At 33.9% G+C, this 16,187-nt stretch overlaps 2 protein-coding genes across 3 annotated transcripts in view; one reads left to right on the top strand and one right to left on the bottom strand.

Annotated features, from left to right (window-relative positions):
• The first annotated feature begins 35 nt into the window (after window positions 1-35).
• LOC110992893 (tetraspanin-15) lies at window positions 36-3,138 on the top strand. Its single transcript, XM_022258880.2, has 5 exons — window positions 36-217; window positions 717-935; window positions 1,420-1,602; window positions 2,062-2,259; window positions 2,489-3,138. Exons 1-5 carry the CDS (start codon window positions 155-157, stop codon window positions 2,777-2,779), a joined length of 954 nt encoding a protein of 317 aa, XP_022114572.2. The 5' UTR covers window positions 36-154; the 3' UTR covers window positions 2,780-3,138.
• LOC110992829 (neurogenic protein mastermind) overlaps window positions 3,135-16,187 on the bottom strand; it is a 32,315-nt gene continuing 19,262 nt past the window's right edge. For both annotated transcript variants that reach the window (XM_022258798.2, XM_022258797.2), the window contains exons 4-9: window positions 15,092-15,209; window positions 9,073-9,189; window positions 7,079-7,339; window positions 6,172-6,307; window positions 5,083-5,158; window positions 3,135-4,853 (exon numbers count right to left, since the gene is read on the bottom strand). In XM_022258798.2, the coding sequence (XP_022114490.2) occupies window positions 4,554-4,853; window positions 5,083-5,158; window positions 6,172-6,307; window positions 7,079-7,339; window positions 9,073-9,189; window positions 15,092-15,209 (1,008 nt within the window). In that variant the 3' untranslated portion in view covers window positions 3,135-4,553. The remainder of the gene's footprint in view (window positions 4,854-5,082; window positions 5,159-6,171; window positions 6,308-7,078; window positions 7,340-9,072; window positions 9,190-15,091; window positions 15,210-16,187) is intronic.

Genomic DNA, 16,187 nt, shown 5'->3' on the forward strand with positions numbered 1-16,187 from the left:
AATTATTAGTCACCCCAGCTGATCAACAGAGCGTATCTCCTTAAAACCGGCACATCTATTCTGCATACAGTCAAAACGATAACGAACTACGTGTTCCTGTGTGTTATTTAGTGTAGAAATTATTAAAAATAAATGTTAAAATTTCTAAAAGACAATGAAACTGAAAAAAATTGCGAGTGCTAATGTGCTTTTTGGTTGTTTTAACAGTGTGTTCTTTGTAAGTATGCAATTGTTGCCTTCTTTAATATAAGAGATTGGCGGATTATTCGTATTATTAACAATAAAAATACTATTAATCGTTTAGGTTAGGTTGTATTAAAATTTTTAATCCCTGCTGTTAGAATAACGTTACGCAAACGGGGCGATAGCGTATAATATATACGTCTGTTTATCAAATATTTCTTTAATTTGGCTTTAAACTAATTGATAGAGGTTTATATGCTATTAAGACTTTGGTTAAAACTGTTTGTATATTACAACTTCCAGTAAACTGGTGCGTGTGTACATTACGTACAGAAATTCGATTCAATTCGGTGTTTTTCTTAATAATAATTAACAGTCAAACTTTTGACCACTGAATTAGTAATAATAGAGTACTATCTGTTTCGTGATTTCGACGCACTATGCTCTAGATTCTAGAAAGACCATCTATTAGAGATGTTGGATTACCTAGTGTAGCCGTTTTCAAATATAGAATCTAATTTCTTAATTTATAGATATGTGGTTTTGCACAAGTGGTGTGCGGCTTCTTTCTACTATGCGACACTCGAAGAATTCTACTTTCGCGTTTATTAGCAACACCAGAAGATGGCTTGGAAGAGCCACCATTTTATTATGTAGCATTGGCTTTGCTTGCGTCTGGTCTCACGATTTGCACCTTAGCGTCTTTGGGCGTTTGGGCTACTTGTATGCCGGGATATATTGTGCTGACATTCGTAAGTATATATACATATATATAAATACTGTTTATAAAACTATGGTTGGCCTACTGAAATCATAACATCATGTATAGATACTGAGAGGGTATTTTATTACGGGACCTAACCTAGAATTTGGTTTACGCATAGTTATCAGGTACTATGCGTAAACCGAATTCAGCTATAATTTAGATGACTGTTTCGATAGCTTATACATTAAATATTTCAACAAATAACTCAAAAGCGATAAGGCAGAACCATTTAATAATTTTTTTGAACCATTACCTAGAGAGAAGAGGCCTAATGCGTAAAACTGCCATTCTTCTTTCGCAATGGCAAGCAATAAAACATTTATTTATTTGCAAAAAAAAATGTAATAAGTATAAATGTACCTTAATGAAAACATAATTTAATTTTAACTAAGGTTAACACGTTATTATTTGTCTGTTAGGCGGAATGAAGTTTGGCAGGTCAGCTAGTATAAATATAAATTATTTTTCAGTATTTTCTAGTTGTATTGTCCTTACTTCTCTGTGATTGCGCGGCCGGAGTTATTTCTGCGATTTGGCCAAGATGTTTTGGAATTCAGAATACGCGAGGTGGCTCCGTTGGAGCATTGCAGGGATACTACGGAGTGCCTGACTATGAAGATTTCACCACTGCCGTGGATCTTGCTCAGACCGAGGTGAGTGGTCGCACTTATTGAGATTAATTAATTATAGAGGTATTTACTACACGCACAAATCAACTTGGCACCTGCGTGGAATGTGCTTCCGCTCCCACCATACCCCACCGCCTATCGCTCTCCCTTGACGCGACAGTAGGATCAGTAAATTAAATACTACAATTTTACTAAAAATTAACCAAAAATATATTTGTTTTATTAAACTATGGATATAGAACTGCTTCCAAAAAAATATACCTACTTTTAACCTCATTGATAAACGATAGTATTATAAATCAATAGATACCTACTATCGATACTACTTTGTACTACTAATTATTACTTGAATTATTTATGCAGTTAGTACATCACTATGACGTTCAAACCGCGAGATACCTACTTAACTTCTAAACTTAAATGCATTTTGAATAACGAAATGGCATATTATGTTTATATTTATTCGGCGAACGGTGATTTCAGTTAAAATGTTGCGGCATGACAAGTGCCCGTAACTACGACATGTCGATATGGCAGTTACGGCGTTTGGGCCCCCGCGGCATGTCTGTTCCGTTCAGCTGCTGCGTCCAAGGCGAACAGGAGTCCTACCTCAATCCGGCGCCTGTTAACCAGTCCAGGTGTCAGGAGGTCACGCCAAATGCCCAGTTTAGATATGTACCGGTAAGTTACTAAGCCGATAGTGATGCAAAACTGAACCAACAATGTGATTTTTTCATTATTTTTTTAATCATTTATTGGAATTTCATTATTAGTTTATTTTTTCTAATAATTTACGAGTTTTCATCTAATTGACATAACAAAAATGTTCGATAATAGATCATACAACTTCTCAGCTATCTTTCTTTCAGATTGGTAGATCTGACTCAAACCAATACATATGTCTTTCCAGGGATGTCTGATGAAGTTAGAAGATTGGTATCAAGATCAATATTTCATATTGATGATTGCCCTGTTTATTGGCGCTATCTTCAAATTGGGGATTCTACTTACCACGGTTTTTTCTTGCATTCAACTCAGGAAACATCGGAGAGTCAAAATGTTCGTAAATGATAAAAAAGAAAACATTTATGAACGCACTGATGAGCCGATAACGACGAAGTATGTACAGCCTAATAATTTCTACAGCCCGCGGGTGAGGAACCCTAGACTTTTTCATACAAAACCCAACGAAATGGTCTGAGAATTAGCCATGGAGATAAATACTTTAGAGAGAAAATTGGATAAATTCTCCGATTTATTGTACAAACATCAGGCCGAATCTATCATGTGGTAGATTTAGCCATAATCTCAGTTAGAATCCCACGCATCTTTAGAAAGACTGATTATTTATTGACTTACCTGTAAATAATATATGTTATAAAGGAATAAAAGAGGGTAGAGTGCCATACTGAACGATAATTCCCATATTATATGTTTTAAAACCGTCAGATTCATTCTCCTTCTTTCATCATACCTTAACTCTAAAGTATTTAGCTCCATGTGAAGAATTATTTAGCTCTAAGTTTCATGTATTATAAATAAAATTAAACACAATATTTCAATATGTAATATTATTTTTAAAAGAACATTCAAAAATTGGTCCTAAAGTTAAAACATTGTTAACAATGGCTCTGGAATGTCAACATCTATTGTTTAAAGAGAGCTTTATAAATAATAAGGCAGTTTCAAATATGAAAATGTCAAAAAAAAATCCAGATTTCCAAAACCTCACCCCTAAATGATACATGAGATCTTAACAATAACAATATTTGATTAACCTATTCACCACTGAGACCATCACAGTAGAACTAATTACATCTTAGGTACAGGAATGATAAACTATCGCCCGATACTCCGTTTCAATTCGAGAGCCACTCAAAATTTGCAATGGCCGAAAATTTTGACTGTTATAAATTCATAATTAGTTAATAGGACAAATGGAGGGTAGTCAGATCGGTATCACTGAAACTACCCACATAAATAGAAGAGGAAATGTCAGATTGTCTAATATAATATACCAAGGATTTTTGTCAAAATATTGAAGCTCCGAGCGGCTCCCAAATCGGTCGATCGGGCTTACACCATTTAAATGTACGTTCGCTACATTTTGGGCCATTCGAAGGCGGACTGCATGATCTCGAAAGGAGGTCGAAACGAACACACTGCTAGATAAAATATTGCCCCAAACTGTCATAAATAAATGTATTTCGATGTAAATAAAATTTATTGAATGTCTTTTGTGCTATCTTACGCCTATATTAACAATAAATAGTATACAGTTAAAAAAATCTACCGCAAAAATGGAAAACTGAAAGATGGCAACGCTTCAGCCGGACGACGCCGTAAGTAAACTTCACCAAAAATCTATACAATTTCTATACAAGTGCGTCCTCGCACCGAACACTAATTACAATAAATAGTCTATAAAACAAAATGTCGTAAAACATTTAAAGATTTAGGAAGAACGCTACGTTAACGTTTAGATTACGAAATCCGGTGAAAAATTCACGTTTAACTTTGGTCAACAATTTATTGGTCACGAATTTGCTATTTCAATAGCCGACGGCAGCTTTTCGAGCGTCCGAGCTAATGGCTTCGAAATTCATTGCATATTGCTAACATTTATTACCTTAGTCTGTTATTTTCATTGATAACAAACAACTCTGAAAAGCAATTCGCAATTATAATATCTTTTTACGCATACGATTTGCTTTAGAGAATTGTGATATGAATCATTGAGTACATTTCACCACCAGAGGGCGTTCATACAAATATTTCACGCTTATTAAAAAACCGTTGATAAACTCTAAATCAGTATAACATTGTACGTCGAAAGCAATCATTCGTCTCTTTCCATCGCATTGCGTTCACAGCGGGATGAAAAGAGACGGACCGGTACTTCGTTTCGCCCAGCCATTAACTTAGACGTGATTCTCAAAATTTCTAACTACATTAACTATCCGAAGCCGGCGACCTTACAGTATGTCGTTTAAGAACGAATTGTCCAGCGAGTTGAGCAGCTCCTGTGCCGTCAGGTTGCTCGTGTCCGAAGAAGGCAGATTGTCCAAGAAGTCGAGGTTGAAGTCCGCCGTCTGCCCCGAGAAGGACGACTGCAGCGAAGGGAAGCTGTTTTGGTTTAACCCGTTCTGAGAGACCATCGAGTTCATGTTCTGCGAGTGCATTTGCATCCCGTTCTGCATGTTCTGGTGGTTGCCCATGCCCATGCCGCCCTGCATCGACATACTCTGCGACTGGTTCATGTGTATGTTCGGCATCTGAAGGAAATTCATTTACTTTATAAAGACAATCCTCAAGCCCTATTGTACTTGTCAATAATTAGTTTGTGTTTTGCGAAAATACTCCTACAACACGCAACACTGTCCGGGCCCACGGGGCGGTTATAGGGAGGATTACTGTACTTTTTTAACTCACACAATATAATGTATAAATTTTGTTTTCATAAAGAAAAGTGTGTCTTAATCTAAATAAAAAAATAAGATTTACCTGTCCCTGAACACTCATCATTTGGTTCTGCTGCATGATGAGATGCGTCATCGGCGCCTGTTGCTGGCTGGACGTCCTGGAATCAAAATCACGATTAGGGCGAAATACAAACACGGAAAATATTTAATTATTTATTGAATATGGTTATTTCTTTGATAAAAAGTGTAACACTTATATGATAAAAAGGTAAAATATCTTTAAATATCTAAATTAAAAATGCAGAAAATCTGACCCATCATCTTCAATAAATTTTGTTACAAAAAATTATTGAAGTGAAACTTCTTTAGAATCGTTGTGATTTCAAACCGGGTGCAACGGAAAAGCGACAGTAAAAAGAGACAGAAACATTAATTCATATGATTTAACGTGGGAGAAAATGAGATAGATAAACTTCTTTAGAATCGTCGTGATTTCAAACCGGATGCAGCGGTAAAGAGAGACAGAAACATCAATTCATAAGATTTAACGTGGGAGAAAATGAGATAGGAGGCATTATACAGCCTCTCTTTACTGCCGCTTTTTCATTTGATCGAATTTCAAACTTTCGCTGTTTTAGTTTTTGCCAAATTAAAGATTTATATTAAACTTATAAATTAAAATGTATCATTAAAATATACTGTTTTTAAAGAACACACACATTTAGATAGTGGAAAATGATTAATTTATATTTGATTAATTATAAAAACTTTGTTTTTGAAGGTTTCACTTCTACAATGTGTGAATTGCACATATGTTTTTTTTTTATATTTTCGCAGTTAATTAAATTAATAAAAGCAGCACCAAAGCGGAAGAGATAAGATAAGATTAACGACCAAAGTAGAGGACATTATATAGAAAATAAGGCAATTCAAATGGCGCTGGACTGGGCATATTACGAGATAGCAAAATTATTATAGAATGGCAACCATGAGATTGAAAAAGAAAAAGACAGAACAAGAGATGAAGAAGAGTATTATATATTAGAGTAGTTATTTTTAGTTTACGCGACTGAGAATACTCAAATATACAAGTTTTTCCCGATTATTACACGTTGTTCACTGTTACTTATTTACGTTAAGTAATACACCTATTCTAGTTCTATTTACTAACCTCTGTTGTTGATGCTGCATAAGTTGCTGCTGCTGCTGCAGTCGCGCTTGCTGCATCTGCATTTGCTGTTGCTGCGACATACTGCTCACGCCACTTACATTGCCCATACCACCCATGTTTCCCATATTAAAGCCAGCTGAAAATTAGGATTATTTATAAATTTGAATTAACGATTGTTATGTACGAATTTACCACGTCGTTTTTGTAAGTATAAGAATGTTGAAGAAACAAAACTATTGTATTTCATGGACCCAAGAAAAAAAAACAAAATCTTTTTTTTATAATAGTCTATAAATAGACAAGATATTTATATATCAACTAGCGGATCCGACAGACGTTGTCCTGTCTACACGTCTTTAATTTCAAAATTTCAATTTTTAATAAGCCATTTTGATGAAAATGATTATTCAAATGTTATGACAATATCTAACGATCCAGCACATGGTCACACACGATATAACACAATGATAACAAAACTTTTTTTAAATTTCGGGACAGACTAAAATTAAAATTCGAATATTATTTAAAATTTGACACTGCGATGGTAGCGCCGTCTGTCGGATCCAATGTAAAACATTCCAAAATCAACAACAACTAATAAATTGAAAATTAATTAAAAAAACATTATCCAGCGGACAAAATTGTGAATCTAAACCATTCCCCTTGAACACACACAAAAAATTTCGTCTAAATCGGTCCAGTCGTTTAGGAGGAGTTCAGTCACATACACACGCACACAAGAACTATATATATTGAGATTATATTATCAAATTTCGCAGGTTTAGTTTGTTTATATTCTAAAATACCTCTGCCGACTGATATTTCTGCGTTAATTAGCAACTGATTTTAACGTGAGAAAATATATATTACAAAATTGATATCATTAAACCATAAGAAATTAACACACCTTGATGATGATGCGGAAACTGTTGTCTCGCCGACTGCTGCTGCTGTATCAGCACATGCCTCCAATCGGGCGAATAATGCCTCGCGTGGGGGGGAAAGGCGCGGGGGGGCGCAGCCCGCCTTACGCCTGACGTCACGAAACGAGCCTTGTACTCGGGCGGAGGTGGACGCATCTGCTGTTGCTGCGCTCGCAACATTTGTTGTTGCTGCTGCTGCAACATCTTGGCTTGTTGCTCGCGGGTTATTCCGGCAGCTGCTATGCCTGTAAATTGAAAAGTAAGAAAATGATTTGGCTTTTGTTTTCCCACTGAATTCTCTAACGCCTACGCACAGAAGGCTCTTAGATAACCTTTCAACTTTTATAACGTTCAGGAATAGTCTATTTAATTAATTTAACATTCTACATATTTCGGTAGATAAAAAAGTTTAATATAATATTTAAAAAGCAAACGCACAATCATATAACCAGCAAATTATTCACCATAGTAATACATAATTGTCCTTCAATTATATATCTATCCCTCTCATACCGAGTAATAAAATATCCATGTCTCGCTCTCGTAATTGAATTTCGTCTCATATAGGTCACCTCAATACGTAATACAATTTCAATGTAGCATAGTTCTACGAAATACTGATGATGGGTTGAAAGATCAGACGCGCCTACTTCTAATTAATAAAAAAATAATATAACTAAATTTATAATGATTGTTGCAACTTTTTTAATCGATTAAAAAAAAAATAGTATTTTTTTACGTTTTAATCTGTATTGTTGTGTGTTTATACATACATTTGTATATACTACGCGAACTCTACCTAATAAGGCATAAAATAGACTTTTTCAGCTTTCAGTTCGTAGTAAATTTTGTATGATTTTAGATTAGGGTTTGTAATTTTATATTTGTTGATTTGGTTATGACCTTTTTCACTTTACCCTTCCTTTTTTAAGTTTTTTCTTACTAGGGTTGCCTGGAAGAGATTGGTTGTTAGCGATAAGATTCCCGTTATACTTAATAATTTATATTATTTGTTTTTCTATTATAACGAAACTTAAATAAACGAAATAAATAAATAAAATATTCGGAAATAGAAGTTAGGAAGAATATAAAGGTATCCTTATTTTTATTTAAAAATATGTATCAGAAAAATGTAACAACCAATTATATTCTATAAATTAAAATCGTTTTACGTCAACTGTGAGCGTGTACAAAATTTAATAAAATTGCACATATATCTTTAGCGATAAGTATTGGAATTTGTATATAAATGTCCAATAAAAACGCTATATAAAGTGGGCTATAAAAGTACATAGGCGATAAGGAAGTATACACACTTTTACAAAACAATCCAGCGAATTTGTATTAAACTGAATCACACACGGGAGTTACATATAATATGTCGTCATAATTACGCAATAGTATTCATAATCCAAGTCTGTCCAGACTTTTGAGTCATATTAGTATGTATTAAGATATATTTGATAGTATTCAGGAAGAGGTTGCGTTGAGATACGAGGATATAATAAGTCGCGAACTACGACTTCCATATGTCAAAATGCAAAACATTTTTGACATTTGGAAGTCGGCCTTCTAAAATATCGTTCATCAGTACGTTTACAAAACGAATTTTATGAACGAATTGAGCAACCAACTCGACAATCAACAAATATTTTATAAAAGTAAGGCAAATATCTATTACTTACGTTAACAGATGAGACATTTTTGTGTGTTTGTAACGAATAAACGGACTATTGGACCTAATTTAAAAAAAATCACTATAAGAATGAAATATTTTTAAATATTTAACCAACTCGCCTATAATACATAGTTTGTAAAAGTAAAGTCAGTGACGCTACAATCTTTCTATGTCTGGGCCTCTGATTTCTGCATCGGTTTCAAGAACATTTGTCGGATTGGGGATCGAACCTAGGACCTCCAAGGCCTACGAGGCCAAGACTGCTTAAATAATAGTTTGTTAGCAAAATTAAAACCTTACCAAGAGGCGTCTGAGGGCCAGGGGCTGGCTGCGCAGGCGCCGAGGGTCGAGCTCGCATGCCCTGCGAGAAGCTCATACTCTGCGACTGCGACACGTTGTACGTATCACAGTTGCTTCCTGAAATTAAAAAAAATTACAATTACAATAAACAATTTGTGATAATTTGTGAAACAACGATTGTTCAGTGTCAGAATCAAAGCGAAGTGAATTAATCATAATAAAAACTATTCATGGCTGTAATAGGTTGTGACAAAATCCATCTATCTAATAATATTCCGTGGTACTCGTTTCAATTGTATGTAACACTTACTTTAAAGCCGGATTAAACGTTTAATTTTATAAATCTATATTGTAAAATCGATTGTATCAGTTTGTTAATAATTGCGAAGTTTCAAATAACTTTGTACCGATAAATTTGAAATTCGCTCTGATAAGGTACTTCAAGGCTATATAAAATACAAATTTAAATAAATTCGAACAACGCATCTGACTTCAGCTTAATCCTTGAATTATAAACCTTAATTAGCGATTATTTGGCAGTATCTCTCTCACTGATTGAAAAGAAATATTAAAAATTTTAATTATGACGCTAACTAAAAAAAATCAAATGAACACTTTACTATTTAAAAATATTAATTAACCAATCAACATACACGTTGCGTAGTTAAAAGAATAACATGTGTATATGCTTCCGGTTTTTTAAAACAGGAAGTCATATGAAAAAAATGACAAATTTCACTTAAAGAAAACAAGGTATCTTTTCTTAAAACCATTTACAGCGATATCATTTGACCAAAATCAAAGTCAGAATTCTATTGTATTAGGTTCTTAATAACAACGTCATCAGCTGTTATGACTATTGATTTTTCGACCAAATATGAGTAGTCCCTTCGATGTCGTTGTAACAGATTTTGACTGTGTATGACAATTTTAGTAAAATAAAAAATACGTTTATTTTGGAACATAAGATTTTCTAGGTATCACTTATTCCACGTCAATCAATTCGAACTTGTAGGCATCCCTACTCATCGGCAACATGTAAACATAAGTGTTACAAAAAAATAATTTAAAAAATAGTGGATTAGGTATGAGATAGGATGAGGCACCTAAGAAAAAGTATTCTTAGGTGCCTTTAAAATTGATCAGCCCAATACCGATTTTGTCCAGCCCGGAGGATTGGTTAATCCGTTATAATCGTGAAAAATTCGACAGAGGTGCTGGTTTTTGCAGAAAAGAAACAAAACTAAAAACCAAAGAGTCTCTCTGCCAAATCTTGTAACATAAACTGTAGATATATCATAATGTATGATGTGAACTTCAATAAATAAATAAGTAAATATAGAGAACAAATCAACAATATCAAATGACAATCATAAATTTACATCTAGTGAATCATAACGATCTCAATGTGTTTACAACAGTTTTATCTTTGATGACAAGGCCTACTGGTAGCTGGTAGCCATTGTGATTACGTGATTAAATCATTATAATTATACCAATAAACGAGGACAGACTAGTTTAGACTTCGCTGATCTATCCGCTATAGATAGAGAAACAATTTATATATAACCACACAAATTACTAAGCTGATCATTTTAATATTTAGGACATAAAAAATCCCTCAGAGATAATATAACAATGGTGAAATAATGTTTGAAATATGTCTGCAGTTTTTATAAAATTCGTAGCGCTGTGATGGTTTAAAAAAAAGATTTACTTATTTCTTAACAAAATAATAAAGTTTTAAATATATAATATTAAATAACTTAATATAAAATTAACATAATATAATATGTCGTGAGTGTCGAATATAGCATTCAGCAAGTAAGCTGGATTAATATTTTACATATACATAGTAATGTATATCGTGCAAACAATAATTCACAATATACAATGTAATAATTGATAACGGCCATTTATCATCTATGATACGACTTCCTTACATACGTTCCGTGTTCCGAGTACATAACAAACGAGTTACACTTCCTTACATACATTTGTAACCATATAAGTAAAAACAACTTATAAACAAAATCGTGGTCAAGCAATATTTTAATCCTTATGTAACGAATGATGTTAGGTCCGATTTTTCGTGACAAAAGTTAAAATTTCAGCTTCAATATATCTTAGTTTAGCCTCATAAGGTACTTAACATTGAATTTGGGATCGAGATTGATCCTACAGATACTACTTGTGGTGACTGGACGCACTTGAATTCGTGTATGCGGTGATGTTAGTTATTTCGACTATGTATTTGCGTGTTGTTCCCACGACAATGTAAGTGCGTGCTCCTATTTCACCACGCCTCCTGCTGATAGAGTATCTTTGACAATCGGAGACAAATCTTTGTTTTTAATTTATATTATTATTATTTATTACTTAAGATGTCATCTGGAACATGGTGTAATGGTTGCAGCTTACAAATATTTCACGAGAGAGTTTATTGCCAGTTTTTCTCTTCCGTTCTACGCCCTTGATTTGAGAACTGGCAGTAAATATAAAATTAGAAGTATTTAATATGTATTTTTCATTAACTCATAAGTAAACATGGTGGTAGTTTAAAACGAAGCGATCAATAATCTTGGCCCATGGCTGATGTTCGCATTAAAGTTTTCAATTTTATTTACAAATGCATATCCATACATTGGGCTTCGAATTGCATCCATCGTATTCTCCAGATTTTGACCCTAGCTAATTGTTCCAGCTCTCATGGGAATGCTCGCTAGCCAGATTTTTTTTGCTGATGAAGAGGTAATCAACGAAACTGAAGGCTATTTTTTGGTTAAAGAGAAAATGTAAGACCGCTTTAATCGTTGTATCACTAGATCTAGCTCGAAGGCTCTATTGAATAATCAAATCAAATTCTATGAAAAAAAGTTTTTTTTTAAAGTTAGCCTACAAACTTTTCAGCCCACTTAATAATATATATGTGTATATATTAAAAAAGGAATTCCATAAACGTTTATTACATTAAAGTAACGTATCATATATATAAGTATATTTACGTGATTTTTCGGTTGTTCGGTCACGGATGACTGACTAATTTAATTCGAAAGTGTCTTTGTCATCGAATTTATTAAGTGGATGCTATAAGCTATGCCATCGTTTTAAATTTTATCATACACTAGCAAGAGATATTATATCATCATTCATGTACCATACTCGTGTACTTAAGTACCTACGTATACATAATATATACGTAAAATCACTCTGACTTATCACTTGATAAATCGTAACACAATACGACACAAATAATCGAAATCTTTATTACGTAAGAATGGCATATTTGACTCATTAGTCACTTTGTTTTGGCTATGTTTCGTGTCAAAGTTGGATGGATGGACGTCATAAGTTATTTATGAATATATAGGCGATGGAATGGTATGATGGTAAATACATTCCAACATGCTCTTCAGATTGTATTTTCTTATACACAATCAATTCAAATGTCCATTTGCCAATCCCGAAAAAGGCCTCCCTTCCATTCAGCCGTCACTCGCCCCACTCTTGGCCAAACCATGCCCAGTTACATGTCATATTCCCATCACTTGTCCCTTCGAATACTCATTGTCTATGTTCTCTATCCTTGTCGTATTCCTAATGAAAATTTTTCGAACCCCATCTCTTGTTTTTATTTAGTAAACTTCTATCCATTGCTCTTTGCCAATTCCTTTTCAGATACAAAACGTAGAATAAGATTAACCAATGGTCGCTACAACCACTGATTTCCATAACTTTTTTTTACAAGTAAGTGATAAACCTGTGTCGCAGATATGACACGACTTACAAGATGGCCGCAACAAATTAATCGCGCACATATATGCTGGCGAGATTCGCACCCCCAAACTAGCAATATCAAGTAATATTCGGTTGCCATCGACTGGTAAAACACAAGGTAAATCACTAAGCTAAGATATTGTAAAAATAATCCATGAATGTAATCATACAACATAACATCCCCGAAGTGTTAACCGTGGCGCATTCCCGCAGATCGTCAACCCCAGATGTCCCCCCTCACATCTATTAATCGATGGCAACATACCCCTTAACACAACGGAATAAGATTCAATTCTCTCATATGTTAATAACCTTACATTGTACTGTGTTATGAAAAATAAACGAATAATACTACTTACAATGCTTTAATGTAGCTTTATAGATAGCTTGTGATTGACTCCCGGGAAAAAATAAGAAAGTATAAATTTTCAGTAAATCTCTTGCTGATAATTAAGCCCATCTAATATTATAAATATGCATTTAAATTCCGTTAAATTTTAATACGCATTTAGGGAAAAACCGAATGCTATTACTTATCAGTGTGATGCAATAATTTATATTTAGTGAAAATAAAATAATTAATCACTATTTAACTGCCTAATTAAGAATGTTATTGCCCAAAAAAATGTTCTCTTATAAAAATCTCAAAGGTTGAAACATTCTATTCGATGTTATTTTTATTAGAAAAGAGCCTAATAAATATGGCTTCTCGCGGACCTTATGAAAAAAAAACTTTTAAAAAGGGGTAAAACATTGTGCAATAAGTATTTAAACAAAGGAAACGTTCGTTCGAGGGTTTCTTGAAGTTTTCAAACGTTCTTTTCCTTAAGAAAAACTAAACTGTTGATGAATCATGCGGATGACATTGAAATGTACCTACTAATAAAATACACAATTATAGAGAAAGATTTAAAGTCGCGTCTAAAGACCGGACTAACCCAGCTTAGATGAGTGTAATATTTACCTAACATTAATTATAATTTAAATATGTAACATGATTTTCCGATTCGCGAAATCTTGCTCAAGTCGCTAATTTCCTTCACTTGGCGTAAACTGCCCAAGCTTGATTTCGTGCGTTTCTGAATGAATTAGTGATGGATTTTGACATAGTTCTAGCTAAATCTTGATTCCGAATCTCGTCCTTAGAGTTCACCATAAACCTTTTGATAAGTAATCATCCAAAATATATGTTTCACTTTATTTTTGTACGACACGAATGTTTTTGAACATATTTTTGTAAATTTTGTTTTTTAAATATTTAAAACCGATGAGATGGTAAAACATACATCAATTTAATAAAACATAGTTCCATATCCAGTGTCTGCTCAGATTTCGATATAAATTGTAACGAACTTTCTGAGTTGTGACATTCATCACACTGTATAATCATGAAAATAATAAGCAAAAGGCTAAATATTTTTGTAGCACATTATTGTAGGTTAGAATATAGACGGTAAAAACATTTTAATCTAAGATATCTTGTCCAAAACAAATTCAAAAACATTGCATCAACCATCTGTACCTACAAACAATTTTTTTCGCCAGGAATCACTCCAACAACGTATCAAAGACAAAAGAAAACGATTTTTAATTTTCTTCAACCATAGAACACATAGAGCCGCAGAGCATAAGTACAGTTAAAATTACGACTTGTGTATATTCTGTGCAATTTGATATTGATTACAAAGTCGTCAGCCTTTTTATCGACACGCTACACTTAGCAACACTTAGTTTGTACATAACAAGTGGTATTCAAAGATAAAGAAGTACTCTTCTGAGACCTTGTTAAATATAATCAATAACCATTCTCATTGCTTTACATAATAGTATACATTTGTTAATCAGTTTGAACACTCACTTGAATTCCAGTCAGACAATACAACTGGCTTAAAACCATTTTACGCTAGACTAAGAAGGTTTAGATAAAAAAAAACATAATTTTCATGCATTCATAAATACTGTAGAAGTCCCGGTCGCGGATGTATTAATGTAAACTCTATGAGCTACAGAATTAGAACGCTCTTCACCAAACCCGAAGTTTCGTATAAATTGACTAAAATCAAAATACCCGAAATCCACGCAGGAGAAATACAGACAGACGGTCGTAAATAAATGTATATATTTATTATTATAAATCCGGCAATGGGCATTTTTTAAAGCCGCCACTTTCGATAGCATGTTGGGACATGCTTATATTACTATTAATTTAATTTACGCTTTAAACCTTAAAAATCAAGCTTACCTTGATGATGCTGAGGTGATGGGTTCTGGTTGTGGAAGGTGGCGTACAGTCCCTGCTGGGCAGCCGCTGAAACGTGACCACTCCCACCACTGACTTGCATATGCTGAGCTGCGGATACCTGGATTGATAGGCCAGGGTTAAATTTGTTTATTTTGGGCCATTCTATCATATATCACACTTCAAAAGGAAGGGGTGCTTAAAACATATATTATGGAGGGAGATTCAGATAAGTTTGCCCAACAGGAAGACAAAAATAACGGTACAATAATCAGTAGATGTCTCATCAAACGATTTCAAATAAAGTAACAGTTAAAAAAATATACTGTTGAGTTAATACAATTATTAAGTATTTCTCTCTCTTAAGTTTATGACTGCAAATACAAATAATCCAGTGGTGTTAAAACCCTATATAATCAGAGAAGGCATCCGTTTCTATCATTATCAGCACACGATCAACAGATGTTTCCGAGACATTTTTGCCTTCTATACAAATAGCAAGAAATATCAACGTACGTGACGTGAATGCAAGACCTCAGGGTCGACTGTCGCAGGCGTAAGCCACTGCGTCAACACTGCCCTTCATAAAAAAGAAATAAATAGTATTCAGTGCAGGCGTACTGAAGAAAAATGAAGGTGGCTTACGTCCAGAAATGGACCAAATAAAAAAGCTGTTGATGATGATGAAAATATCACAAGCGTACGTATAACGTAAGCTGATGTAGGTTAAATCGTTAATATTTTTTTAGTAAAAAAATAATGAGCTCCATAATTTTCTCACATTTAAACGACTTTTTCAAATAAACAACTATGCAAACACATATTTTTAAACACAAAACCTGTTCCAACGGATATCTTTATCGGTAATTGGGATATCTAACGCTTTCGCCTACCAGAGACGATATTATAACTGCTTTGAGCCGTACTCAGAATCGTCCATTAAGACTAAACACTTATTACCTATTGAGTGTAATAAATTCTGCGCTTGTACCCTGTAACTGTCTGCGATCCTGACGTTTTTGTATGCAATTCCGATTAGTCCTCTCAATATCCGTAGCGCCGACATCGCAACCTTGAAATCGTGCGGTACAAAAACCCA

This window comes from Pieris rapae, chromosome 22, assembly GCF_905147795.1.
Source record: "Pieris rapae chromosome 22, ilPieRapa1.1, whole genome shotgun sequence".
NCBI classification, from domain to species: Eukaryota; Metazoa; Arthropoda; class Insecta; order Lepidoptera; family Pieridae; genus Pieris; species Pieris rapae.

Coding starts and splice junctions, on each gene's coding strand:
- LOC110992893 (XM_022258880.2), top strand. CDS start 155: ATGAAACTGAAAAAAATTGCGAGTGCTAATGTGCTTTTTGGTTGTTTT. Junction 218..716: donor GTTTTAACAGTGTGTTCTTT/GTAAGTATGCAA, acceptor CTTAATTTATAG/ATATGTGGTTTTGCACAAGT. Junction 936..1,419: donor GATATATTGTGCTGACATTC/GTAAGTATATAT, acceptor ATTATTTTTCAG/TATTTTCTAGTTGTATTGTC.